At 35.7% G+C, this 27,819-nt stretch overlaps 4 protein-coding genes and 1 non-coding gene across 9 annotated transcripts; 1 reads left to right on the top strand and 4 right to left on the bottom strand.

The window, feature by feature from the left end:
* Positions 1 to 807: 807 nt before the first annotated feature.
* Positions 808 to 890, bottom strand: trnal-cag. Its single transcript has one exon. It is a non-coding gene; the product is annotated as a tRNA-Leu (tRNA).
* Positions 891 to 1,580: 690 nt separating this feature from the next.
* On the top strand, positions 1,581 to 4,466 carry dusp23b (dual specificity phosphatase 23b). 2 transcript variants are annotated; one of them, XM_043263539.1, is made up of 5 exons: positions 1,581 to 1,797; positions 2,479 to 2,755; positions 3,570 to 3,752; positions 3,858 to 3,928; positions 4,106 to 4,465. In XM_043263539.1, exons 2-4 carry the CDS (start codon positions 2,486 to 2,488, stop codon positions 3,894 to 3,896), a joined length of 492 nt encoding a protein of 163 aa, XP_043119474.1. In that variant the 5' UTR covers positions 1,581 to 1,797; positions 2,479 to 2,485; the 3' UTR covers positions 3,897 to 3,928; positions 4,106 to 4,465. The 2 variants fall into 2 exon arrangements, with proteins under 2 accessions (XP_043119474.1, XP_043119473.1); XM_043263538.1 differs by having other exon boundaries at positions 3,858 to 4,466.
* Positions 4,467 to 5,264: 798 nt separating this feature from the next.
* Positions 5,265 to 15,436, bottom strand: LOC122362176 (afadin). Of its 2 annotated transcripts, none has more exons than XM_043263495.1 (20): positions 14,827 to 15,436; positions 13,856 to 14,048; positions 13,658 to 13,758; positions 13,400 to 13,545; positions 12,810 to 12,874; positions 12,524 to 12,711; positions 12,298 to 12,443; positions 12,122 to 12,216; positions 10,962 to 11,224; positions 10,690 to 10,815; positions 9,209 to 9,404; positions 9,028 to 9,119; positions 8,793 to 8,867; positions 8,620 to 8,685; positions 8,463 to 8,536; positions 8,238 to 8,356; positions 7,375 to 7,572; positions 7,222 to 7,301; positions 6,981 to 7,130; positions 5,265 to 5,968 (listed from the first exon to the last, which is right to left on the bottom strand). In XM_043263495.1, the coding sequence occupies exons 1-20, from the start codon at positions 14,965 to 14,967 to the stop codon at positions 5,402 to 5,404; spliced, it is 3,081 nt and encodes a 1,026-aa protein (XP_043119430.1). In that variant the 5' UTR covers positions 14,968 to 15,436; the 3' UTR covers positions 5,265 to 5,401. The 2 variants fall into 2 exon arrangements, 1 of the variants encoding a protein (XP_043119430.1); XR_006253068.1 differs by having other exon boundaries at positions 5,878 to 5,968; positions 6,886 to 7,130.
* Positions 15,437 to 15,605: 169 nt separating this feature from the next.
* oct2 (organic cation transporter 2) lies at positions 15,606 to 20,175 on the bottom strand. Of its 2 annotated transcripts, none has more exons than XM_043263516.1 (11): positions 19,555 to 20,175; positions 19,002 to 19,105; positions 18,721 to 18,875; positions 18,150 to 18,318; positions 17,885 to 18,002; positions 17,358 to 17,464; positions 17,006 to 17,220; positions 16,809 to 16,917; positions 16,129 to 16,241; positions 15,951 to 16,050; positions 15,606 to 15,875 (listed from the first exon to the last, which is right to left on the bottom strand). In XM_043263516.1, the coding sequence occupies exons 1-11, from the start codon at positions 19,945 to 19,947 to the stop codon at positions 15,794 to 15,796; spliced, it is 1,665 nt and encodes a 554-aa protein (XP_043119451.1). In that variant the 5' UTR covers positions 19,948 to 20,175; the 3' UTR covers positions 15,606 to 15,793. The 2 variants fall into 2 exon arrangements, with proteins under 2 accessions (XP_043119451.1, XP_043119450.1); XM_043263515.1 differs by having other exon boundaries at positions 15,607 to 15,878; positions 19,555 to 20,174.
* Positions 20,176 to 21,056: 881 nt separating this feature from the next.
* txlnbb (taxilin beta b) lies at positions 21,057 to 27,657 on the bottom strand. Of its 2 annotated transcripts, none has more exons than XM_043263519.1 (10): positions 27,513 to 27,657; positions 25,899 to 26,121; positions 25,685 to 25,776; positions 24,755 to 24,925; positions 24,174 to 24,368; positions 23,295 to 23,414; positions 23,046 to 23,120; positions 22,872 to 22,964; positions 21,881 to 21,976; positions 21,057 to 21,598 (listed from the first exon to the last, which is right to left on the bottom strand). In XM_043263519.1, exons 2-10 carry the CDS (start codon positions 26,104 to 26,106, stop codon positions 21,113 to 21,115), a joined length of 1,536 nt encoding a protein of 511 aa, XP_043119454.1. In that variant the 5' UTR covers positions 26,107 to 26,121; positions 27,513 to 27,657; the 3' UTR covers positions 21,057 to 21,112. The 2 variants fall into 2 exon arrangements, with proteins under 2 accessions (XP_043119454.1, XP_043119455.1); XM_043263520.1 differs by having other exon boundaries at positions 25,899 to 26,118; positions 27,513 to 27,648.
* Positions 27,658 to 27,819: the final 162 nt, after the last annotated feature.

The following is a 27,819-nucleotide window of genomic DNA, read 5'->3' on the forward strand; positions in this document are numbered from 1 at the left end:
GGTCAAAACTATCGCTTTACTTTAGCCTGAACCGCAGCAGTTTTCTTATAATAATGTTTACTCATTAAACACTTATAACATTGTTATATTCGTAAACATTAATGGCGACAAAGAGACAAAAGTCACAGGAACATTGCAGTTGTGTTGCTGTCTATAGAGGGTCTGAGAGCGCTCATATTTCAGCAAAAATTCTTATACGTTTGCATACAAAATCAACACTGGCTCTGCATCTATCTACCTAAATTCGTCCTAGAAGCATGTGTTCAATGAGCTGCATGTTGATGTTTATTTACACAAAATCACTTTCATGGACTTTTACATGAAATCTTCCTTTAATGTGACCGACTCAATCCGAGCAGCTGAGACCTTAGCCATCTTCAACAATAGGCTGAAACCACATCTCTTCCATATTTTAATCTTTATAAAACTTGTCTCCCTTTTAGACTGTCACTCTATTCATTACTAAATGCTTGTTTTCTTAAAAAAGATGACTAACACTAGCTTCCCTATTCTTTTTTTGTATTCTATCACTAACACTAGCTTGCTATATTCTTTATTATTATTATGAGTATCATTATTCCCGTTGTCATAGCACTACTAGCATGTCATTGCTCTTTTGTTGATTCTGATTGCTAAACGCGTAAAATGGAAACCCCTATGCATTATTTTTAACTTTGTAATACGAAAACGTCTGACACGTTTGTTCTACGAACTCACCGCGCCTGTTTAATTAGCGGGCAGTACGCATGTTGTGTTGCAAAATACAGGCTTAACGCTATATCTAGTTGTTTTACTAGGGAAAAACGTTGTCAGAAGTGGGATTCGAACCCACGCCTCCAGAGGAGACTGCGACCTGAACGCAGCGCCTTAGACCGCTCGGCCATCCTGACATGCTATAAGCTAACCTCATGCTAGTTGTTTTATATTAGCCATTGCGACAGCGTGACAATGAACCACATTTTGTATATTCAGTCTTGTGTATTGTGTTTTTAGTACGTTATGCCAATGCTACAAAACTTTTCTTACACGACCGTCTTTCATCGCAAGAACGTTGAACCACAGAAATACACCGCGACATAGTATTAGCAATTAGCATGAGACGCTCCGTTAAAAAAAAGGCGTTTATCGATGCAGCCACGCACTACCAGTCTAAGCATTTTATTCTCTTACTTTAGCTTGCCAAATTTATTTCTAATTCTATGACCGGTAAACTCTTCCTGCGCCGTTTATTAGGTGTATTTTTCCAAAAGTCATGTGATCGACGTTACTTCACTCAGCGCCGGTCCAAATGAACCAATCGCAGTCATTTCCAATTAAAGTAAATCGTACTTTGTTTTTTATAATTTCACAGAGATTATTGTGTCGATTTTTATACATACGTCAACAGAAGGTCTTTACAATTAATACGTTTAAAATATTTAGCTTTCAATGAGAAATCTATTTCCACCGACATAAAACAATCGCTCTTATTTCACCGTGTTCAATAGAGAATAGCGGTTTATGGCCTTTATACGCCCCCTGGAGGAATATATGAATGTAACACACACCGCAGTAATTAGTTAGTATAGCGTGCCACCCAATGGTCAAACTCGACATCTGCTTCAGTTCTGACTGTACAGCACGTACCGAACCGACGTCTTCAGTTCCAGAGATCGCATTTATATGTGACATTTTATTAGCTACAATAATAATATATTGATGAATGCATGTGTATTCACAAAAAAGGAGCAGCGTGTGATTAATACGATTAAAACGATTGCTGATATGGACCACGTCGAGAAAACACTGAACTGAAAGGTACAGAGCAAATGGCTTTGTAATCACTATATGTTTGATTAATTTATACCACACGCCTGTAGAAATACAGCGTAGATAATATGTTGTTGTTTTGTAACCCAGTGTTATTTTGGTATTTTTATTTTGCACTGCATTGCATGTTTTAATAATTTTGTGCTTTCTTATTTTTATATATATATATATATATATATATATATATATATATATATATATATATATATATATATATATATATATATATATATATATAAATGTATAAACTTTTATAAATGTTAGACACTGTTTCCTTAATGTTATATAAAATTATGTTTACTTGTAAACAATGTTTTGTTATTTTTATTAGTTTTAGGATTTTAATGTAAAAAATAAGATATTTCATATATATATATATATATATATATATATATATATATATATATATATATATATATATATATATATATATATATATATATATATATATATATATATATATATATACACACACATATATACATATACATATATATATATATATATATATATATATATATATATATATATATATATATATATGTATGTATGTATATGTATGTATGTATATAAATTCATAAACTTTTGCAAATGTTAGACAGTGTTTCCTTAATGTTGCAAAAATGCTGTTTAATTGTAAACAATGTTTTAATGTTACTCACAAATCAGAAAAACTATGGCTTCGGCACAACCCCCAAACTTCTCCTGGGTAGATCCTGGTAAGGTCGCGGGCCTGGCAATGCCCCGAATGACGGCCCACTACCAGTACCTGCTGAACAACGGCATCAAACACCTGGTGACCCTGAGCGAACGCAAACCTCCTTACCACGACACCTGCCCAGACCTGACCCTTCACCACATCAGGATCCACGACTTCTGCGCGCCCACGTTTGATCAGATCGACAGATTCCTGTCCATAGTGGACGAGGCCAGTGCTAAAGGACAGGTAAAACCGGGGCCAACTGATCACGCGCATCTCTGCTTTTCAAATAATCATTAAAGCTGCATGATTGCAGCCAACACATATGCGTTCTTGTTATGAAAACACTGATTGCGAATGTAAATTTTTATGCAGCCAACGTTCAGTTTGATTGCTTTGTAAATATCAAGTTCACTAAACGTTCAGAAACGACTAAAAACTTGTGTTTTTGTGGTCAAAAAGAAACCAGGTTTAAATAAAGAGCGATTGCATCACGAAGAAAAAACCTTTGTAGTTATGGTTGGTAACGTACTCATCATTCATAACGAGAGCTTTTAAGATTAGCTTAATCATTAGAAAAGTAAATGTAAATCATAAAACATTAAAGCAGCATTTTTAAGATGATTAAGTGGGATTTTTTTGAATACTCAAAAGAGGACACGGCGAGACAGCAATTAAGTTATACAAAAATACTACAGTCAGTAAATATCTTAAAGCGACTGAACCTGATGTAATGAAACATGAATGAAGTTTGCATCACATTGTACACTGAATATGTTCACTAGGTGGAAACAAACAAATCTCTAAACCAGTTTCTACTTTGGTCTGATTGCCCATCAATAGCCTTGGCACGTTATAGTTTACACCATCATCATCTGAGAATAGCAGTTATTAATGACGTTATTTTAAAAAGACCGATTTTAACAAAAACGGCAAATGAGCTACTTTCGTAAACTTCTGTTTTAGTGATATTCACACCGACCAAACCGTAGCCTGAGTTGTATTAAGGTCAGAGGTCACGCAGTGAGCGTGTCTGTGCTGAAGCGTTTGTCTTCGACAGGCGGTGGCGGTGCACTGTTTGCATGGTTTCGGGCGGACCGGGACGATGCTCGCCTGCTACCTGGTGAAGAGCAGGAAAATCACCGGAATCGATGCCATTAATGAGATAAGAAGCGTACGCCGGGGGTCCATCGAAACCAGAGAGCAGGAGCAAATGGTGGTGCAGTTTTATCAACAAAACAAGGTGTAAAATGAGAAACATTTATTTTTATGATGCAGAGGTGCATGAATAATGTTATACACAGCAATAAAGCAATAATTATTAATTTCCAATGTGTGCTTTTTTAAGGCTACGTCTCTACAGCAACTCTGTTTCCAACAGGAATAAAATATTTTTAAGACACTATGTGAAACATAAAGGTGAATGCAGATAATGTGGCTCAGTTTTTATGAATTTACCTTACGTTTATGCAGTTGTACAGCTTGCATGCAACTTGAGGAGAGTCTAGAAGCAAATCATATTCAACCTTTATCCTTTAAGACACTGTAGTCTCTGAGGCTTGCCTTTTCATCAGGACACTTTGACTTTACTCGTAGTGACCATTGCCAAAGAAAACAGCTGCTGACGCTCCTTGAAGGTCAGATTCTCTGGGGACCGCCGTGTTTTGAAGCTTTTGTGATCTACGTCGCTGTAAGAATATATATATACGTACACAAAACAATCACCTGATTGCACTGATTGTACTACAGGTTTTCTAAACATCTGATGTGCTGAAACAGTTAGAATAGTCTTTTTAAAATTATGATCATTTAAAGATGCAGTCCTTTTTTTTTAATTTGTTTAGAAATTATCCAAAATCAATATTTGAGAACATGCATAACTATAATTTGCTTTTCGGTTTAAAAGAATTTCTTAATATAAAATTAGGACGTTGTGACAATTGTTATAATGTGTTACATGTGTTTGTGTATATATATATATATATATATATATATATATATATATATATATATATATATATATATATATATATATATATATATATAAATTGATAAAAAAAATATATATATATACACTGTGTAGCATTGTTTATTGGCTAATCTATTAACCCTGTGCCTTATAACTGCTTTATAATTGAGCTAAAAAGCTACTAAAACACAATTTGGTAACACTTTATTTTAGTTACACCTATTAGTAGCTTATTAGCACGCATATTACTAGAATATTAGCCATTTTTTGTGCAAATTTAGCACATGTAAATGCCTGCATGCCTAATCTAAATTTGACAACTGTCTTTTTATGAACAGCAACTTACTGAAAAAGTCATAGTTAATGGTTCTTACTCTAAAGTGTTACCTAAAATTTAAGTGAAGTAAAAATAGGATAAATCTTAAAAAAGATCTGAATTAGTGTAAAGAATTAAGCATTCAAAGTTGAGACTCACCCAGAACAAAACGTCGCAGATGACTTTTTCTCATATCCCGTAGATTCACATTCGACTCCATCTGCAAGCACATATTTCAACGTTAGTCAAATTGATCAAGTCTGAGACAACATTAATCAGCCACTGATTATGAAATATCATCCAGCACCCTTCAAAACGGCTTCCTGAGTAAATGGGCTTTCCTTTCGCTGGTCGGCGGGCGTTTCAGTGTTTGCGCAGTCATGCTAGAATGACAAAAATGATTCATAAAGGCTCATGCAAACAAGTGATCGTTGTGAGGTTTCGGTGCACGCTTAACAACTCACCACCACATCACTTCCTGTCCGAAAGCACTTCCGTTCTGCCCCATAATGGTCATCCTCATCTTCCTCACTGTTCTGCTGGAAGTCCTCCGCTCTCTTCTGGAACTGCAGCTCTAGAGAGAGTCTGCGCAGACGTTCGCTCTCCTCTATGCTGCGCTGCACTTTGGCCTGCAGCTGTCGTGCTTCCTGTTGCAGCAGGTCAGCAGTCTTTTGAGCATCCCGCTTCCAGGAGTCTCCAACAGAGAGCTTTGTGATTCTATCGGGCTCTTTCTGCTGAGGGCGCGCGCTTCGACACGAGGCCGAGCTATTCTGCAATGTCTGCGCAGGCGACTGGAAGACGACCGCTTTTTTCTTGAGAACCTGCTGCGGTCTGTGAGGCGGTGATGCATCGCTCTGTGTCTTGTTTTGATACCGATGGTGTAAATTTGTAATTTGGGTCTGTCGAAATGTACTGAACGAGAGACTGTTGGCTTGTGGTGTATACGGGACGTCCATTCGTTTCGGCTGCGATAGAGGCACGGACTGGGCGGTTGTCGGGATCTTCCAGAGTCCGTTTCTGTGTCCCAGGCTGGAAAACTGGAATCCACTGGGTTTATGGTTGCAATGCTGTTCCATTTGCTCAGATCTGGCTGCTTCTTTAAATTTCTCGACCTGTCCACTAGAGGACCTCCTTTTTCTTCACTCCAGAGATTGTCTTGAGAAAGCGCCTGTTTCTGTGAGAAGTATTTGTACATTTAGAAAAAATACACACACACACACACACACACACACACACACACATATATACATACATATATATATATATATATATATATATATATATATATATATATATATATATATATATATATATATATATATATATATATATATATATATATATATATATATATATATATATATATATATATATATATATATATATATATATATATATATATATATATATATATATATATATATATATATATATATATATATATATATATATATATATATATATATATATATATATATATATACATATATATATATATATATATATATACATATATATATATATATATATATATATACACATACACATATATATATATATATATATACATACACATATATATATATATATATACATACACATATATACATATATATATACACATACACATATATATACACATACATATATACATATATATATATATATATATATATATATATATATATATATATATATATATATAAATATGATCTTATCGTAGACTAAAATAGACTAAGAAAAATACAAATTTGTCAAGATCTTAATGCTCCATGGAGCCCCTAAATATTATGAATACATTTAGTTAACAAGCCATTAATAATTAACTTAATTTAGTTGATTTACTATCATTTTACTGTTAATAAAATCTAAATAATTACATTCTGATTTGTACCAAATCACACCTTGATGATAATAATAATACAAATTATCCGCTAGCAAAAACAAAAACTTTTTAATAATGTATAAATTGTTTTATTATCTTTTCCTGATTTTAACGACCAATAATTGTGGGTGTGTTCCTTCATATATAAATGTTTGTTTCTATACAGAAACCTTGAGAAATATTGAGTAAAACGTGTGACAACTAACCCCGACTTCCCCTATCCGGCAGGTGATTCTCTGCACTGGAAGCACAAATATCAAACACAGCAATGAAACAGACAGGAAATGCAACACACAAATACCATAAGGTTGATCTTTTGCTGATCCCTGGAGAATGGAGCAATATGTGGAGGATGTTCAATAGTCCTTGGCGTTTTATTGCTGTGCGGTTTAGAGGTTGGCAGGGTCAGATATTCTCTCTCTCCGTTTGAAAGAGTGTTTCTTTGTTTTCCCTGGGAAGACAAGTGAAATAATGAGGTCAGTGAAATATGAGACTATTCATAAAGGTGATTATCTTTAAAAAAAAAAAACATCTGTACTCACAGAATCCATGAGATCTTCAGTGGAGAAGGATAATGTCATATGCTCAGGAGGAACCGAATCAGCAGCCATTTCCTGGTTATCTGATAAAGAATGAAAAAGAGCTTAACAAACCATTAACAAGGAAAACAACGAGGTGTAAATGTAAACACTCACGTGCCAGGTTGGGATTGGAACGGTAATCCGGTTTCTGCTTGAACCGTTTCTGGTTGTGTTTTGCGTTCACTCCGCTGATTGTGTGCTGGTTTCTGAAGGTTTGTGATGGTTTTGATGGACCGGAAACAGACGGTCCGGCACAGTCACGGATATCGGAGACGCCGGACTTCTGCTCGGATGGTCCATCGTTACCAAGATCTAACAAATTCGAAACAAGCATGCATGTGATCAAAGCCATGAATTATATACACCCTCAAAATGAAAGGTTCTTCACAGAGATCCAATAAAAGAACCATTTTTGTTTCCGCAAAGAACTATTCAGTCAAAGGCTCTTTAAAGAACCATCTCTTTCTTACCTTTTCGTGAACTAAACGTTTTGCCACAAAGAACTTTTTGCAAAACAGAAAAGTTCTTTATAGAAACATTTAGACAAAAAAGGTTCTTCTACAGCACTTTTATTTTGAAGGGTGTATTGGCTGTACGCACATTGAGTGAATTTAAGCATTTCAAAAGGCTCGCACTGCAAAATAGCATTTTGTCTTGGTTTCCAGCACAAAAATCTATCAAAATGTATTAACCTAAAAAGCGTTTCAAAAAAATATATCAAAATGAAGCGAGTTTGAACGAATATCTTCCAGTGGGGTAAGAAAAATAAACGTACTTATTCGTTTTACAGCATTGTCAGACATTTTAGCTTAAACATTTCCATTCGCATCCATTTTTCATAAAACAAGACCTACTATCTAGCCATTTTGCTTCTCAAGCTAATTTAGAGAATAATTTGATACTTGTACTGGAAAGCAAAGCAAAAATACTAAGTGAGAAAATCTTTTTTTGTAGCGAAGTGCTGTATTATAATGTACCTTTACATGCGGTTTGTGGAGACTGGGTAAATACTCCCTCAAAACCATAAAATACTGCTGCAGACTTGACGATTTCCAGCGATACAACCAAGCCAGTGTGCATCATCATCTCTGCGGCCCTGAACAGGATAATTAAAATGGACTTAAATGATTTTAATCAGATCTACCGCACACAAAAGTGGCTCAAAAACCCAAAACGACTAAATTATAGTCAAATAATTTCACCTTTCCTGTGACACTCCCACAAGACTTTCGCCATCCACACTCAGTAACTGATCTCCCGGATTCAATCTGCTGTCCTTTATAAAAACACAACCGTGTATATATAACATGTTTCAAACTGGCACATTGCGACTTTTGTCGTTTGCGCGATGATACTGACTACATTTGCGGCTCCTCCCTTTACGACAGATTTGATAAAAATGCCAAGTTTGTCCTGTCCAGCCCCCTGGAATATACAATAAATCATTTTGATCAGATAACTGGAAAATACTAAGTAAGTATCCTGCATTGTAAGTTCATGTTAGCTAATGTAAATAAATGCCAATTTGTTACCTTGGCAGCTACAATGCTCAGTCCTAATCCACCGTGCAAAGTTTTCCTTAGAGTTATTTTCATTGGTTCAGGTTTCTGTATTGATGAAATAAAATCACGGTTGTGTTCAGTGTTAAAACATGTCTGTACAAAGAGAATAAACATCAATAGTAAAATGTGCATTCATATAGTGTTAGCTCTTGGCTGTTTCGTGGGAATTAATCACTTTAATTTCATCCGTACATTAGCAACATACCCAACTCGAACCCTTTGCGGAGTGATCCGATGGGTTAAAGAAAACGGTCCAAGTCCCGGCGCAGTTGGCATTGGGAATTAATTTACACAGACCTAGAGAATTACAGATATATATCTTTAACTATTGATTTGATTTCTATATATTGACTTTACACTGATACAAGGGGAACAGATAATGCTACCTTTGTGACAGATGGGGTCTAAGAACTCCTGAAATCCCTTGGGAATGCCACGCATGGAATCACTTGAATATCCGTCCTCGGGCAACAGGAAAGGCAGGTGAAGGTCCAGTTCTTCTTCCAGTCGGGTTTCTTCACCCTCTCCCCTCAGAACGTCTGTTGTATTTTCTGCCAAGGCCACTACACGCTCTATCAGTGCCTATGGATGACAAACTTTAAGTAGACACCATCTCTCAGGGGAGCTAAAGGAACAAAAAAGTAGCACAGGTACATTTGTAGCAATAGCCAACTATATGGGTCAGAATCATCGATTTTTCCATTAGGATAATCATTAGGATATTAAGTAAAGATCATGTTCCATGAAGATGTTTCGTAAATATATCAAAACTTAATTTGTGATTAGTGATATGCACTGCTAAGAACTTCATTTGGACAACATTAAGGCGATTTTCTCAATATTTAGATTTTTTTGCACCAATTTGTTTTACATTCTGGGTATTCAAATTATTATCCGGTCCTAACAAACCATACGTCAGTAGAAAGCTTATTTATTCAGTGTTCAGATGATGTATAAATATCAGTTTTGACCTTTATGACTGGTTTTGTGGTCACCGATCACAATTATACCTACACGGCAAAATATGATTTTCTTCCTCAGAATTATTGTCGTTTTACAGCACAAACGTCAAAATATTTTTAAATCGAGATACATTTACATAAGAAACTATAGGATAGTATTTTTCTATGAAAAATGGATCAAAATGAAGCAAGTTAAGCTTAAATGAGAATAAATATCTGCCAATGGGGTAAAATAATAAACTTCATTCAAAAGAAAACAAGTTTATTTTTTTGACCATATATCCGTTTTTTTAAAAGGGAAAAAACATGCTTTATATTGTTTTACATTTTTTCAGAAAACAAGACTATCTTAAGAAATTTGTTTCTCAAGTTAATGGATGCAGATTCAAGAATGTTTAGATATCTGAAAACAGACAAAAAAAACGCTATCTAAACATTCTTAAATCAAGATTACAAGTTACTTAAGCAATATTAATGATATATAAAGGATACTAATGCTTTTTTTTATTTATAATTATGTTAAAATGTTTAAGCCTAAAACAAAAAAAACATCTGCCAATCACCAGCAATATTTAAAAAAAAAATTGAAAGTCACTTAATTAATAAAAACCAAGACAATTACATTTTATCTTAACATTTTTGCAGTAAATTTAACTCGGGGAAAACAAGTTTATTTTTTGAAACATAGTTTTATTTTTCTGACCATATCTATCCTATTGTTTTGGGGTTTTTTAAGCTTAAACTCACTTAATTTTAATACTAAAAAAAACAAGACTTCATATTTCATGTCACTTTTCTTCTTATTCTTAAGCATCTTCTTGTAAGAACGTTTCGATATTTGCATTGGATTGGAAATATTTGTACTGGAAGACTAAAAATGCTTTATGTTTTCCTCATGGACTTACGGCTGGAAAGTGGGGTTGTTTGCTCATCAGTGCTCTCAGCTGTAGAGAGTTCAGCTTGTAGCATGTGGACTGAATCATCTGGGCGTCTCGTGTAGAGTAAGAGGTCATGGTTAGTAGCATAGTGGCCTGAAGGGAGCAACATTTTTAGGGAAATAACCACGGATGAGTCGGATCTTTTGATGTCGATAGAGATCTAAATAATATTGTTCAAAACTGCAATTGCACCATTTTGCGTGCTGCATTGCTTCTCATCTTCTTTTTAGACACACTACCTGTATGATACGACTGAGATGGCAGTCCACGGCCAGCTCCAGGCCTTGTCTTTCTGCCCAGGCCTCCACGAGCGCCAGACGCTGCCGTAGAGTTTGACCCCAGTAGTTCGAGCACAGCGCGGATCCCGGCGCGGTGAGCCGGTTCAAGATCCAGGCCCCCATGAAGTGAAAGAGCTGAGAAAAGAGCTGGATGCTCAGAGCGGGGTTGACCCGACACCTTCGGAGCAAACTCATGCTCTTTATGAGGCTGTTCAAGACGCCTTCTAAGAAACAAATTCAGAACATTTATTTGCAAGAGTACACACGTCGCCATCCTTAAACAGACAGGAAATGCAAAACTGAACACTTGCCGAACCCTCGGCCCCTCCAAGGTGTAGATACATTAGTTTCTTTATGGAAGCTGATTTGAGAAATGTAGCACTATATGACTTGTTTGCCTACATTACAATAATCCACACCGCTCCAGCTGATCTTGTGACAGCTGCATATTTGTTATAATTAACTTTACACCATTGCTTTTGGTCTCAATATGAAAATATAATTTTATTCTTACATTAATGGCATCTTAATCTCTTCTTACTTCTCAAGACATTAAGGGATGGGCTGGAGTGGTGTGGATTATTGTGACGCACTTACGCATTTATCCAAATCTGATCCCATAAAGAAGCAAACCCATTTATATTTTGGACGGCCTAGGGGTGAGCAAATAAAATAATTTTTATTAAAAAAAAAAAAAAAAAAAAAATCTCAAAAAATATGATACTAACATTATATTTACTAACTTATTTTCCAGTACAAACCATTTTTCAAAAAAAAAAAAAAAAAAAAAAAAAAAAAAAAACCACTTAATTTAAATTGAAAACAACATTTTTTTAGCATAAACTTAATTTTAACATTTTTCAGAAAACAAGACCTTTTCTTCTTAATTTAATATCCTGATTCAAGAATGCTAAGATAACGCCACAAAAATACTGAGTAAGAAAACAGTTGCTTAATGACTGACAAGCAAAGTAACAAACTGATTTCTTTTCACATCCAGTTTAATTCGGGTACATCTGAATGAGGTGTAGCATATCACTAAAGTGCATAAATACCTCACAGTCAGTGTGAACCACTGCACAGAAAGCACTGAAATATATAGCAATAACTAGACATTTTACCAATTTCTTTCGCCTGAGCCACTTCCTTTTTTACGTCAGCGAAGAATGCAGGTAATTGACTTTCAAGATCAACCTGAAGCCGATGTGACAGGTACCTGAGGAAACATTAACGCCTAATTAACCGCTCAAAACACATCGCCCTTCCTGCAAACATCACAATCATGTTTTGATCATACCTGAAAGTCTTCTGCACAAGTTGAGTGAGAGCATTTTGAGCCTGGAGCGTGATGAGGCACAGATCTCTGTCCCGTCTGATGAAGCTCAGGAGCTCAGATGCGTTGGCCATCCAGAAGGCAAGAGCCACGGCGATGTTCCTCTGTTTCTAAACGGAAACGAGGAAATCATCGGGGAGTTAACTCACATTTTTATATCACATTTTTACAATTACAATCTTCGGTTTACCTGAATGACACTTTGAATCAAGCGCGCAATCTTGTCGAATGTCACACGGACTTTCTGTTCGGTCCGCTTAGGTTTGTGGCTCGTTAAAAATCGTCCAACCAGATAAAACACAAACGCAGGCGAGAGTTTAAAGTGAATCGTGGAGCTGTTAATGTCGCTGATCACTGCAAGCAGGAAAGAATCCTCATCTGAAACAGAAATCAAAAACAAAAACGTAAAATGACCTAAGAGCTGATGGTATAATTGTGCTGACTGGATGATTTTAAGGCAGGATCAGCAATTGTACCTTTTTCCTTTAAAAAAATGCTGAGGGGCAGATTCCAGTTAACTTTCGAGTAGTCGTGTGTCACGCTGCAATCAGGAGAAAATATACTTCTTATTATTTACTAAATATTAATATTATATACTTGATGTTGCATTGTGTAGCATGAATATTTTAGAAAATATTTTGAAAGGATTTACTGATTTCAGCAAATGCCAAATGCCAAAAAAAAAAAAAAAAAGAGGTCAACTATTAATTTATTAATTAGTTATGATTTTATATGACCTCCCACTATTAGGTTAAAGTGACGGTTAATTTGCAGTTTACAATGCAATACATACACTTTAATATGCTGTTATATTATGTTTTGCTACATGCTGATACTTAAATATCGATTTTTCCAAATGTATATGTTTTTCTTTACATCAGCTTTCCTATCAAATCAATTAAAAAATTAAAAATTAAAAATATTAAAAAAAGGTTTTTATATATAGCACTGTATTTAACTTTTAACAGCTCTCCACCTCAAAACCGCCTCTTTAAATGAATAAAAGTCTTTCATCTCAGGCGTCTGGGCACAAAAAAATCAAGATTGGATATTAAAAAGTGATCACCTGTTTCCTTCACTGCCAGAGACACCGTTCTCTAACGTGTGACCGCTAGAAACATTTTTCTTCTGTTTATTTTTTTCTTTCTTTGATAATGTCCTCTTGAAATTCTCAATTACTCCAACTTTTTCCTTATTGTCCACACAGCCATCCTAAAAAAAAAAAAAAAAAAAAAAAAAAAAAAAATTAGTTCACTCCAAAATTCTGATATTTAACTTATTTATTTGATATAAGATCTCGTAGAATGACGGAGACGTCAGACACCTGTAAACTGTCCCTCTTCAAGACAAATCTGCCATCTCTGTCTTTATTCCAGTTGAGTTGAACCAACAACGGTTTTTCTGAAAGGTCCAGTTTTCTTTCTTCTAAACGATAAAAACACAGAACATTAGATCAATTCTGACAAGGACTGAGAACAGAGGCGTGTCTCCAAACACAAGTTAAATTCAGTCCTGCTCTCACCTTGGTTTTTTAAGACCTCGTACAATGAATAAGAGAAAGGCTGTGAGGTCCCATCGTGTTGAAACTTCTCCAGAAGGGTTTCAATGACCTCTTGTGTGGTAGAAGCACTTGAGATACTAATGCATTTGGTGGCACAGTTCCCTGAAACATGGTCTTGGAGGTGAAAACGAATAACGCCATGAAACACAGAATCCTAAAGAATAAAAAGATTATTAAATTGCGAAGATGGAAAGAAGCAAGATATATATTTTTTAAATTGTAATTTATACTACCAGCAAAGAGATTAAATGTAAAATGCATACTAAATTAAATAAAACACACATTCTTTAATATCTAGACAGCAATTAAATGCAAACATTAAATGCAAACTAAGTAAAAAAAATAAATGCACTTTAATCTCCATTTTGAATCCTAGACAGCAATGATATTTAACGTAAAATGTAAATTAAATTAAAATAAACAAATTTAATGTATTTAATATCAATAAAAAATAATAAAGCATGCAATAAATTAGTTTTCTTAGAAAGCAATAAGATTCAATGGAAAAGAAAAAAAAAAAAAAAAGAATCACAAATGGAATTTCTACAATATTTATTCTAGACAACAATTATGTTAAATAAATAAAAAATATATATATTTATATATATATATATATATATATATATATATATATATATATATATATATATATATATATATATATATTTTTTTTTTTTTTTTTTAAATAAATAAATAAAAAATTCTACTAGTTCTCCTCAATAATTAAAATGTGCTCAGGTTTGCTGGGACTAAAGTCTCTCGAAAGTCAAAGATCGTAGTATGATGAATCAGATTCTTCAAATTATTTGATGCTATTCGTGACTTTTTTCACTCTTGTCTCCTAATGAACAGTCTGAACAGTTTGAAAACATAAAGTTGTAGTTTTCACATTACTAAACCTAAGTCTAATCTTTAAAAAGAAAAGTGTTCACCTCATCAGGTTCAGTGATCTCAAACAGGCTGAGTCGGTTTGAATTCCACTGTCGGATGTTTTCCTGAAGTCTCCTGCGCTCCTCTAGATTCGTCTCAGCATCCTGACCCGAATCAGTAGCGTTTCTCTGGTTTTGCTTCATATCTTTATGAGCTTATCAGATATGTATTTTTTTAATAATAATCAATCAACTTGGTACCAAAATGCAGCAGAGAGAGCCTCCCTAACTTCACGTTGTTCTCACGTCAAATGCCTGGCAGTGATTTTTTCCAGCCTGTTTAGCATTCAGACTGATGGTTGATTGTTTGAGTTAGTTTGACCCATTAACACAGCAGCTGAAAGGCTAGCCTCATTTCCCATGATGCTCTAATGTATAGGGCTACGGTAACACTAAAGAACGAAATAGAGAGCGCCCTAATTTGGCCTACTATTAGGAAATGCTCTACTTTTTATGGCGGTTTGATTCTAAACTGATTGTTTTCGTCCAATATATTCAGTAAACTGACTAAATGTGCTCCGCCGAACTACAATGAGTGTTGCTGAATGCGCCCAAAAGAAGGAATACAATGAATGCCCTTTCTGTTCAGACTCTAACGTATGACAGAATGAAACGAATTTACAGGTCAACACTCCTTAATTAACATAAACTATTGTCTGTCGCTAAAAAACATTTCTTCGTTAAAAGTGAGTTTCACGGACGGCTGGATGCGAGTTATGACCATGAACATAAAACAGGGCTGCATCACCCAGAATGTGAACAATGAAGAAATGCATATTAGACGTTAAATGAATATTTAATGAACGAAAGAAATACAGCCAACAAATAAAGCATGAAAAGGGTGGGATATGTCATTTAAAATGTCTAAAATCATCACGTCTTTCTTTGGGATGCATATTGCAAATATGACATTATGCTATAATTACATAAATGTTTTGATTGCATTTACTGTTTGCAAATGAAATAATTATTAGGATGTTCTCTCAGTCGCTTTCATTGGAACAATGTTTATTTCAGGAAACCGAGGCCCATCTTTTTTCTTGTGTTTGCGCCTGCTGAAGAGCATATGGCGTTATTAACAGACTAAATTATCTACTGTGTTATCTGCAAGATGAAAACACAACTACCTTCTCATATTTTCCACATCGTCCACAGTTTCTGGCAGATCAACACCTTTCATTTCTGGTAATAGCATCACAAGTCCGCTGTACAGAACTGACATGGCCCCTGTAAAAATCGATAAGATAAGAAAAACAGAAGGAAATTCTTCGTGTTTTGATTTCTGAAATTTAAAAGACTTCTCACCATAGACAAAGAGGGGAAGCTCTTGCCAAACACTAGCTAATCTGTACAGAATAAATGGAGCAACAACCGCCCCGATGTCGCTGGCTGAGGAGCACACAGATACGCCTAAGTTTCTGTAACGCACAAGAAAACAAGTCAATTAAGAGAAACATTTAATGCCTATTTAAAGAAATACTACCTAGATATAAAAAAACGAATCTAGATAAACTTCAGTGATTTCAAGGCAATGCTCAATTGTTTTAAACATTAAAATATATAGATATTTATAGATATAGATATGCGATGTTAATGTATGCAGCTACAAAAGCTGAACTAGAAGCTGTTTCAAGGATTTTGAAAAAACCCAAGCCAAAAATTGTAAAATAATTATTTATTATTACCATGCACGCTGCTAGCATATCGACTGTTTATTGGTACTTATGAAGCACATATTAATACACTATTCTTTAATCCTAGTACCATACATAATTTTAACTACTATCCATTAATAAGCAGCTAATTATAAAATGATTAAGAAATAAGTCACAGTTAATTGTTAGTTAATGATAGAAATCGGTCCCCAAACTAAAGTGTGAGCAAAATGCAAATACTTGGCTTTACTTTTAGTGGATTATGTGATTAAAAACAGCATTAACACACACTTTCTGTTTCATATTCATTGATAAAAGATTGATAAATACCTGAGAGGCGTTGGATACAGTTCTGTATTGGCAAAATTGACAGTCTCATTCCCGATAGCCACAGCCAGTCTACCAATTATCGCGATGGTTCTTCTCAGCCATGAAATATCTTGGGGAAAAAAACGACTGATGAGCATAAATGAAACATTTAGACGTTTGCAAAAAATGCCAAAACATGTCTGGGGGGTGCAGCTTACTCAGTGGAATAAATGGCACGGCCAAACAAGCGGCCCCTCCGATAAAACTGACCGCTGCCATGAGAGGACGTCTGCCAATTCGGTCAACTAAGAAATAAAATATAATTCCAGTCGGAAGCTCCACCACAGCTGAGATGAGAAAGTCCAGGAAAACATTATCTCCTGTGATTCCTAAACGCAAGACCAAACCCTGGAACACCACCGCACCGGTAAACCTGAAGAAATAAACGTCACAATGCGTATGTGGTGCATTTGGGGGGATAATGTAATAGGGGTTTTGATTATTACGATACTTATGCTGCTAAACAGTTGCATAAAAAGGTGTATTTAAGGACAAATAATGAAAGCTCACCATGCATATATCAAGATGAGGGTGTGTTTTCTCATTTTAGGAGTCTTAAATAAATCTTTATATGAAGGACGAACCATTTCCTCTTGTTTATCTATCAGAAGGTCCATCTAAGAAAATCAATACAAAACAAAAAAGGTTTTACTGGTGTAGAAGACTTATTTGAGTCAACACAAAAAATTAAAAAAATATTCAGATCTGTATGTTTCCATCACGATGCTTTTCGTGGGAAAAAACTGTGAAAAAAGGGATTTTCTTAAAGGCATTTCATTTCATGTCTCAAAATTGAATTTTAATTGTGAATGTTGACTATAGAGTTTGGTTTGTACACATTTTGGCATACTGGTAATTTTCATTAAAAATACTACCAAACTACATTTTGCAAACTTGTCACTGGCAGCACGTAAATGATACAACATTTATGCGTTAATAACACACTTACTGTAACGTAGATACGTAGGAACTACCCAGAAGGACTTAAAACCATCAGATGCACTACAGCAACAAGTTTAATAAATGAATCTAATTACCTCTTGAAAGTCTTCAGGAAGTGATCTTTTATTGCACTTGGCAATGCTCTCAACGATTTTTACAGCTTCTTTTGTCTTCCTTTGTGACAGCAACCATCTGGGAGACTCTGGAATAACCCTGTTACAACATTAATGCCTGCCATATCCAGCAAATGATATATGACAGAGTCTTACATAAAGAGACCAGTAACTTATGCAAAATGACTGAAGAGAACCTTCATTTCAAAAGTGATAAATATATTATCGTTCCATCGCAAGCGATTACCAATGATAGATCAGAAAGATGAATGTCGGTAGAGTCATTGCCAGCTGTAGGTTTTTCCACGAAGGAATGTAATAGGCCAGAGCAGGAAGGAGCACCAAACCCAACGAGTACAGAGTGCGGGACATAACGGAGACAAATTTCCTGTTGTTTGATCCAAAGAATTCGATAACTGTTTTGAAAAAAGAAACTACATCAGCAAAATACATTCCTGCAGCTCACACTCCAAGATCGATTCCCAACAAATGCGTGAAGTGATCCAATGCGCAACTTGTATGCGATGCATGCTGCTTTAGATAAAAGTCTCTGGCAAATGCATGAATGCTTAAAGCGCTTAAACCTCAAAACTGGACTGCTGATGTTACAAGCAATGCATTTGATTTATAGATAATTTAAATGACCAACTAGTTATATTTAATAGGTTTAGAGCTTTAGTCAGATAACCACATATAGTTATATGCACATACATATATATATATATATATATATATATATATATATATATATATATATATATATATATATATATATATATATATGCATATGGCTATGGTATGGCGTATTATGTACTCACCCAATACATATGTGGCGGTCCATGCTCCTTTGGCGAAAAATCCTTGCAAACATCGAAAGAACAGGAGGAGGGGGTAATATGGTGAAAATATAATGCATATCCCAGAAACTCCAAGGCCAAACATTGACACAATAAAACAGGATTTTCTCCCAAACCTGTAAAGAAAAATCTGATTATTGTCATGCTCATGTCTGGAATGTGTTTATATCATGACAGTAAATGCCACTCGTTTTTTATGCGCTTTGAATATAGCATGCTAATACATGAAGGAGAGAAAATACCTGTCAGCTAGGTATCCTGTCACTAAGGCACCTATAAAAAACCCTCCAGCTAAGGATACCTGGTTCAGGTCTGCAAGCCAAGAGTCTTCACACACCAATGAAAACTGGGATCCATGAGGACAACATATAGATAAGCAAACAATTATGTGACTCGTTAAAAACCTCCATGCAAGTATCTACATGTCACTATGCATAAAGGGATTCAACTATATTTGGTCATTGCATCAAGGAGCAGTGCTGTTAAACAATTAATCGTATTCAAAATAAACGTTTTTTTTAACATCATATATAAGCACACAGACATACGGTATAATATGTGAAAATATTTGCATATGTATGATGCATGCAATAATAAATATACACAGTGCACATATATTTTGTTAACTTTTATTTTGGATGTGATGGATCATTTGACAGCCGTGCTCAAGCGTAAAGCCCGATCAGTTACATTTTAAAGCACGCAAATGCAAAGCAAGCAAAATGCGTGTTAATGATTTGTTACTTTCGCTTCAGTTTGAAGTCATATTCTTAAGCAAAGCTGGCGCGCGCTCACCTCCGTTACAATGGTGCTCCGGTTCTCATTAAAGGTCCAGCCTTCACTGCAAGAGGACAGATGCGTGCCGTTGGTGAAGATCGGCCGGTCGACGGAGACGTTGCACGCAAGCGCGCTCCCGTTCCAAAGCGCGTCGAACTTCGCGCATTTGCTGAACGCGCCGCGCGGCCCCGTGCGGGGGACGGTCAGATCGCGGACCCGCCGCTCAGAGAAACCGCATTTCTCCTGGAGACCCGCGTTTTTACACCAGTGGTCCGGCGTGTATCCTAAAAACACAACTCCTATCAGCACGAAAGCGAGTAGCAAAATAGGCAGCGACCCCAAGAGAGCGATTCTCTTCTGATACAACCCGAAGTCGCCAGCGCGTTGCAGAAGTTCGTCAAAATTAGACATCTTTTGGGGGGTTGGTGGAAGCTACAGTGAGCCCTGGTTTATCACACCGCCTTCGGTTTGGACGTTTGCTGTGGTTTACCGCGGATACTTCAGATTAAGTCACGCGCGAGCTTTTAAAGGGCCGCGGAGGAGGAGTTACGAAATCTTAACCTGTTCAAAGTTCCTCCGAGTCAGTCATTGCGAGGAAACAACGTGGCTAAAATCGATTTGACATGCCATTTTTGTTTTAATACTGCACTATATACTGTACTATATACAAACGCGCTTTTGACAGATCGCGATCAAACAGTTCTCGCGAGAAATCAGCTTCACGCGCAGCAGACCGCGTTTTTAGCCAATCAGAAAAAAGCGTTCGCGTTTGCTGCAATCGGATTGGCTGGCATACATTTGACGGTTTTGGCTGAATTGCTTATATAGTCGTGAGGGACTGTGAAAGAAAATTGCAGTCACGTTTTCACTCTTGAGTTCAATGATCTTCCATACCAAAATGAAATTGCATAATTTAGGAGTCTTGTAAATCCGGTTAAACAAATTAAAAGGCATTTCTTTGTAGTTTCACCACACAGACCAACACCCACAATAATCACAATGAATAATTAATTCCTTGCATAACTCTCAGGTGATTCTCTCCTTGTTTTTAAATAGTAGCTACAAGGTTTCTCAGGCTATGAACACATTAAAATGAAGATTAATTCATTTAGAGGATGTAATTTAGTTGTCAGTTTTGCGTTTTTTCTATTATAGACATCTAAAAGGTTTTGAACGTTTAAAGATTTTATTCAAAAACAAGGCACGATTTACAATTTTTGGATAGTCTGATGTTTATATCTGCCCTAATACTTTGTTACTGGTTCTTGTAACGTAATACGCGCTTCACATGGGTTTCTAATTATAGTCACAGGTTCTCATCTCGAAAAACAACTTCACCAAAATATGAATGAAATGGAAATAGGCTTGCGCAACTAATGCGATATCAAAAATAAAAAGATGAACTATTACGTGTCTATGATTTCCAACAGTTGCAATAAAATGCATGCAGTTTTTTTGAATAACCACAATTCTTTTATAATAGCATGTATGCTGCAAAGTTCAAACAAGCACGACGCACGTGAACTGTATAAAGTTTATTTGTGAACGTGACAAACTGACACTGAGATTAGTCTGTCTAATCGACCGATTGCATGTCTTTGTCTCTGAGGTCTTGCTGTTCTTCAGACAGCGTGTCTGTGACGGTCTCCTCTGTGAAGGTGAGCTGTTGTTCGTCCCGAGCGTCGCCTGTGCTCTCGGTGTCCTCGTAGGCCTCTGGCGGCAGGTGGCGCTGGATGGTGAACGCCGTGGAGAGTTCCTGTAGCCGAGCTTTCTCCAACTTCAGGCTGGCGAGCTCTTTGGTCAGCAGCGTCTCTTCTTGCGCAGGAGGCTTGTCTGCATCCTCTGTTGAGACTTTCACTTCCTCTTTAGTTACCGCCGCTTCCTCCGTAGTTTCCTCGTTGGTGATTGGCTCGGTAGCTGCCGGGTCTTCGGCAACCGGCTGTTGGGACCCGTGAAGCTTCTGATACAGGGTCTTCCTCTCGTCCTGAAGTGCTCTACATAGGTTCTCCAGTTTCTGTGTCTTCAGGGTGATGAGTTCAAACTCCTTCTCCTTCAGCGCTTTCTGCGTGAGAAAGTCCTGATCGTATTAATCCGTATCTACTATAAAGACTCTATTTGGGTGAAGATTCAATCTCTTCATTTCTTATTGTACAGATAGCTGATAAATGCTTTGTTGGCATGATTAATGAAAAACCTTGGAAGTCCATGGAAGCCATTGCACAAACGTTTCTTTAGATTATTAAGTGGCTTTAAGATCTATTTACTAAACGGTTCTTTGAAGAACTTGATATAATTAACTGCATTCTACAATATTGATGTATGATATATAACATGAGAAACTTACATCTGTAACCATATCAATGAGAGATTTATTGCAGCCATCAAAACGGGATTTCCAGGCCACTGCCTCCTTCTCCAGCTTCTTCATCTTCTTTGCCATCTGTAAGACAAATCAACATCAAAATTGTGTGTAATAACAACAACAATCAATTTCTAGTCAACATCTTACGTAGTATCATATTTGTATTCTGATTTTGAACTGGCTTTTATTTAAAATCTTCAGTGTTTCTTTTAATTTTAGGTTAAAGTTTTAGGAAGCTTGTTGTGTGCTTTTGTCATATAATAATTATTATTTTAAATATTAAATATTAATTACATTTTAAATTCAGTTATAGTTTAGTTGTAGTCTTTATACATTTCCACTTAGTAATTTTAGTGCGTCAGCTAAACGTAGGCAACATTTCTAATATGTATGTAGTTTTTCACCTAATTTATTTCTTATTTATTTTAGTTTATTTATTTTAATTTACAGAATTTAGAATATATTTTTTAAATAAAAGAATTTTTTTATTTTAGTTCATTTTTTTAAATATTATTATTTATGTTTATTTTTTATTTCAGTTTTAGCTTCAGTGTTAGATTTATTACTTTAGTAATTTCATGTTTTCAGCCTAAGCCTATTTTAGTTAATGGCCAATGCAACATTTCTCATTTTCCTTTTAATATTTTTAGCAAATTATCATCATTATTAATTATCATTATTTTCAGATTAACAAATTTTTTTTTAACTAAGTCACCAATAATAACCCTTAATAAATGTGCTAGAAATGAACCCTAATGTTCTTGTTCAGGGTCTGAGAGACATAACATTGATGCCTAAACAAGTTTCGACATGTTTGAAAAGTTTTCCATATTGGATCTGACAAAAGAAAAGGATGTATTGATGCTTCCATAATATGTAAATAATTTATTTGGGGGTGGGAAGTATGTATGTGGAAGGTATCAAAAGATTTAGTACTTAGAAGTATATATTTTACTATTTAAGAGATACACACCTTGTCCATGTCCTGTTTGAAGCTGGCATACACATTGTGACTCTTAGACACTGTTCCTTGGAATTCATCAAACTTCTCAGAATACACCGCAAGCTGAAAAAGGAATTTCTTAGTTTGCAAACAAATATGATTTGGGAGAACAATAGAGATGTGCATTATTTTATGTAAATTTACCTGAGCCTTCATGTCAGTCTCTTGTCCTTTCAGAAGCTTCACCTGTATTTTGGCCTCTGCGGCCTGCTTCAGTAACTGGAGAAAAAAAAATATAGGCCGGAAGTAAGTACACAATCCCAGAAAACAACAGGAAACTTATTTCAGGAGTTACCTGCACAATGGCAGTGACACATTGCTCGTACTTCACTGCACTCAAACTAGCAGAAATCTAAAAAAAGTATATTTCGTCATATGAAATCTTGAACTCACGTGTTCCTTCTCCAGCTTGTGTTTCTCCTGAGCTTCTCTGAGCATCATGTTGGCCTGTGAGAGTTTTGTCTCCAGCAGTTTCTGCTGCAGGTCTCTGTGCTTGAACACTTTTTCAAGATTCTGCACGAAGGCCAGAAACGCAGCTTCTCAGTCTTCATCGAATGCATTCATCCACATGCTGTTTGAATTAGTAGTTCGCCCAAATATTTAAATCGGGGTACTGAGAAATGTAGCATTAAATCGTTTTCAATCGTGCTCTGCAGTGAATGGGTGATGTGAAAATGAGTTTCCAAACAGCTGATAAAAACACCGTAATAATTCACAAGCAATCCACACCACTCCAGTCCAAATGTCTTGTGAAGCAAACAGCTAATGCGTGTAAGAAACATTTCCGTCAATAAGATGACTCATTAAGGCATTTTAGTTTTAAACTGTTGCTTATAGCAAAACCTATAAGTCTATAACCCATAATAAAGCTTCCTCTAATGAAAAAGCCATTGTTGTCCTCTTATATCAAATCCACAAAATGTGCGTTCAGAAGAGTTTTGGAATGGTTTTCACTTATTTCACTCCTAATTTAAAGGGATTTGTTTCTCAAAAAGCATGCAGCTTTTCACTTCTCAGCATGTTAACCAATGGACCGGAGGGGTGTGGATCGTTGTGATGTTTTTAGCAGCTCTTTGGACTCTCATTCTGACGGCACCCATTCACAGCTGACCAAGTGTTGTAACGCTACATTTCTACAAACCTGCTCCTAACAAGTAACACGCTCATCTGCATCTCAGGCAATTTTGATACGCGTTTATATATAATAATAATAATAATAATAATAATAAATGCTTTAAATGATATATCTCAGATCCTGTAGTTTTCCCTCACCGCCTCTCGCTGGTCATATTTAGATATGAGGTCCTTGAGTTTCTCAGCCAGGTCGCTGTTCTCCTGGCACAGTTTGTTGTTTCGGCTGCTGTGCTCCTCGATCTGGGCCTGGATGTCCGTCAGGGTGCTCTGGAAATGTGTGGTGATTTCCTTCCGCTTCAGGTCATCTTCGCGGCACCGCTGCAGAGTTTCCTCCTGCGCCGAAATTACGACGGAGGATATAAGTCGTGTGTCAATGTTTTATAGTTTTAGTAAAAATAAAAGTTTTCTTATTGTCAGAGTATGACGTCGTTCTACTTCAAACTTACATATTTTCTGAGTGAAAATGGCGTTAAAGTAAACCCTACTACACCGATTTATTTCAGCGTGCTGTTATTTTGTATACCAGAACACTAGTTTGAGTGCAACTTTTTAACATCGATAGAATCTTTAAAATCAAAGAACATTTTAAAATGGAAAGCACAACCCCTTATACCGGCACACTTTTGCCTTTTAATATTGATTGAAGGTTCATTTGCAGATAGCGCTGGTTCAAACACGCTCCGATGTTTTAACACATTCATGTCATCAAATATTATCACCTTTAGTGTCTTGTTGTGTCTTTGCAGCTCTCTGCACAGGCCTTCCAGTTTGCTTCGGGCCAGAACGGCTCGGCTGTGTTCGCTCTGAAGCTGATCCTTCTCCTTCAGCACCTGGAGAAGTTTCTTCTGCAGGACCTTCAGCTGTTTCTGGTCCGAGCGGTGTTCCTCTAGCTGCAGGTTACATGTAAACACGATATAATTAAGATCTCTTTCATTTAGGAGAAAGTCAAACAACCTGAAAAAGACAGCTTAGAGAATTTGCGTTTGTTTAATTATTTATTTATTTTACTATTATTTAGATATTTATATGTATGCTTATTTTTTTATATATAAAAGATAGAAAAGTTTGATTTTTATGAAAACAAAGGCAGAACATTGTTGATTATTGTCTTTAGTAGTTCAGTGTGTTTTTAGTGAGAGACTGAGCTATTTATTTTTTCTTTTTATTAAATAGAAATGTATAATACAAGACAGCCTAATATAGGACAACCTTAAACACAACTGTGCTGAAATAAAAATACATATACATTTTACATAATGCAAAGTCTTTCTGTTTTTAATATGCTTTATATACTTAACAGTACATTAAGTCATAAATATACATTAACTGTTAATTATCTGTACTATATAAATAAATATAAATAATTTATTAATTAATTTGTTCATTTAGATTTTTTTTGGCAGTATTATTTCATTATGTATATTTCTGAAATAAAATAATTTTAACATATATGAATGCAAAGTTGTGCTATTTCGTAATATACTTATATATACTTAAAAAAGGGGTTGAATTTTTCAAATGCATGTGTGAATATTAACCAGTTAATATGATTGATATGATGATAATTAACCAGTTATTCTTTAGTTCATATAATAACATTTTCATATAAGGTACTTTGTTAAAAAAGTGTTTTTTTTTACTGCACTCACCAGTTCAGCGTGTTTTTTAATGAGAGCCTCCAGTTTCTGCTCAGTGCTTCCGAGTTTATTCAGGCTCTGCATGAGCAGCACGGCTTCCTTCCCTGTGACCAGATGCACAATGTTCTTTGGTCACAAAGTTTGATGGCGTTAAGTAGGTAGAGAATGTGATTCAGCTGATCACTAATCACGTGTCAAATAGAGTAACAGGAGTTTAAATACTCACCGAGGCCTTTCAGCATCTTCTTCTCCATTTTCTGGTCTCTGGTCTTGTCTGGAACGGCCTCTTCCTCAACATCCTCGGCCTCACCTGGCTGTTCGGTGACCTGATATGTGCTGATGATATCCTCCAGCTGCTGACTCAGATCCTCGGTGAGGTCATGGGTCACTTCAGCCTTGGTGTCACCATTGGTAGACTGGGAACAACTCTCCATTCTGATGGAAATCTGCTGTTAAGAAAGAACAGAGTCAGTGAGCTTTTAAAGTGAACAACAGAGCCATTTAGATCACAGGTTTTGATTCAGATGAAATGTTGTCGGTAATTAAAGGCTTTATTAATATCTTATCAGGAATTGCTAGTAAATTTCACAAACAATTAAAGAAACAGCAAGCAACACATTAAAATAAGGGAATTTGAACTAGAATAATCAAAATGGTGTTTTTTAAAGTAATCTTTACTTTTTTACAACTTATTTATTCATACAAATTTACGAAATAATTTTTATATATATATATATATATATATATATATATATATATATATATATATATATATATATATATTGTTCAATACAAAGAAATACTTTTTTTTTTTAAATATTTTTGTGAATTAATGAATTATAGAAATTTTGGATACGTTTTTTTAAAAACAAAACCGTTTTGTAAAATGCTAGGGTTGAACCCAGAAATGTTTTTTTTTTTATATTTTATGTTCCCGTTAAGTCATGAAAACATTATTTGTAAATGTTCTCTGGACGTTCAAATCTAACCTTTGGAATGTTAACGAACACTCCATTTGGAACGATCGTAAGGATTTTACATTTGATTGTGAATATGAACGTTCCGAAACAGGAAATAACATTACAAAAATAAAGGATGATCATCCGATTCAAAAAACACAATTCATAAATGTAAATGCAGTTTTTCGCTAATGTTTGAAAACATTATTAAAGACCACGTGCCTTTGAATGAACATTCAAATAATGTTCCTGTAAGACCGTTTGTTCATAACTTTGAGTTGCCCTTGTCTGAACTTTCTAAAACCGTTCTCTGGCTGCTAAAGACATGCAACAACAATTTTTGATTATAAACTAATCAACCAATTGGACTAAAGCTTTAGTTTAGTTGACTGGTTTGAGCTACGAAGCGAGTGTGTGTTCATCTGGTTAAATTTAGCCGCTCTGCCCCTTTCACAAGAACAGCACATGGCACCTGTTCATGGCCTGGGGTCTATTTCAAGAGACTCTTAATATGGTCACCTTGTCCGTTTATCCTCCAGCATGTCATGAGTGTTCAAAAGATATGTTGCAAAACTGCATTACGCTTTTAACAAAAAAATGCATTTTTTTAATATGCAAAACGTTCATTTCATAATGTTTTTTCTGCCTTCCAGTCGACCTTAACTAAACCTACATGCATTTGATTGTATTTCCATTCCTCTTGCTCTGATATATGGAAGGATATACAGACACATAAGACTTTAGCGCAATCTAAACACGCAGAAACGCGCTCTTCATGCTGAACACGTCTATAAATACAGTCACCTTTACCGTATGACGATCAAACACGCAGTCGAACCCGTTTTAAACGCTGGGAAGAGAAGTGAGGAGCTTACACTTACCGGCAGGAGCAGTGAGGGAGTGAGTGAGAGGAGCAGGAGCGGCTGACAGGACAAACACGGCAGCTGCTGGAGGCAGACAGACCTCTAAATAATCAGCTGGGATCGTCCAACACGCTGAGACTCCGACCACGCTCTGAAGATCGACTATATCTGCATGAGTTCGGTTAAACACTTTCCGATTGTTGTCGAATCTGTAGACCTGCAAGACAAAGTCAATGATGTTTCAGAACAAATTTAGTAATTGAATGTTATGATAGTAAGCTGTGAATATCACCAAACCCAGTCAAGAAGTACAAGTCTATTTTAC

This window comes from Puntigrus tetrazona, chromosome 17 (assembly GCF_018831695.1).
Source record: "Puntigrus tetrazona isolate hp1 chromosome 17, ASM1883169v1, whole genome shotgun sequence".
In the NCBI taxonomy this organism is placed as follows: Eukaryota; Metazoa; Chordata; class Actinopteri; order Cypriniformes; family Cyprinidae; genus Puntigrus; species Puntigrus tetrazona.

Excerpts from the sequence above, each read along its gene's own strand:
- LOC122362176 (XM_043263495.1), bottom strand. The coding sequence starts at position 14,967 with ATGAAGCAAAACCAGAGAAACGCTACTGATTCGGGTCAGGATGCTGAG. Across the intron at positions 10,816-10,961 it reads ATCTCAGTCGTATCATACAG|GCCACTATGCTACTAACCAT; the intron begins GTAGTGTGTCTA and ends TGCTCCCTTCAG. Across the intron at positions 5,969-6,980 it reads AGCAAAAGATCAACCTTATG|AAACAGGCGCTTTCTCAAGA; the intron begins GTATTTGTGTGT and ends TACTTCTCACAG.
- dusp23b (XM_043263538.1), top strand. The coding sequence starts at position 2,486 with ATGGCTTCGGCACAACCCCCAAACTTCTCCTGGGTAGATCCTGGTAAG. Across the intron at positions 2,756-3,569 it reads AGGCCAGTGCTAAAGGACAG|GCGGTGGCGGTGCACTGTTT; the intron begins GTAAAACCGGGG and ends TGTCTTCGACAG. Across the intron at positions 3,753-3,857 it reads AGTTTTATCAACAAAACAAG|GCTACGTCTCTACAGCAACT; the intron begins GTGTAAAATGAG and ends TGCTTTTTTAAG.
- txlnbb (XM_043263519.1), bottom strand. The coding sequence starts at position 26,106 with ATGGAGAGTTGTTCCCAGTCTACCAATGGTGACACCAAGGCTGAAGTG. Across the intron at positions 25,777-25,898 it reads GAAGATGCTGAAAGGCCTCG|GGAAGGAAGCCGTGCTGCTC; the intron begins GTGAGTATTTAA and ends ATCTGGTCACAG. Across the intron at positions 21,977-22,871 it reads TCAAACAGGACATGGACAAG|ATGGCAAAGAAGATGAAGAA; the intron begins GTGTGTATCTCT and ends TTTGTCTTACAG.
- oct2 (XM_043263515.1), bottom strand. The coding sequence starts at position 19,947 with ATGTCTAATTTTGACGAACTTCTGCAACGCGCTGGCGACTTCGGGTTG. Across the intron at positions 18,319-18,720 it reads GACCGCCACATATGTATTGG|TTATCGAATTCTTTGGATCA; the intron begins GTGAGTACATAA and ends TTTTCAAAACAG. Across the intron at positions 15,879-15,950 it reads GATGTGGAAAATATGAGAAG|CAGGCGCAAACACAAGAAAA; the intron begins GTAGTTGTGTTT and ends TATGCTCTTCAG.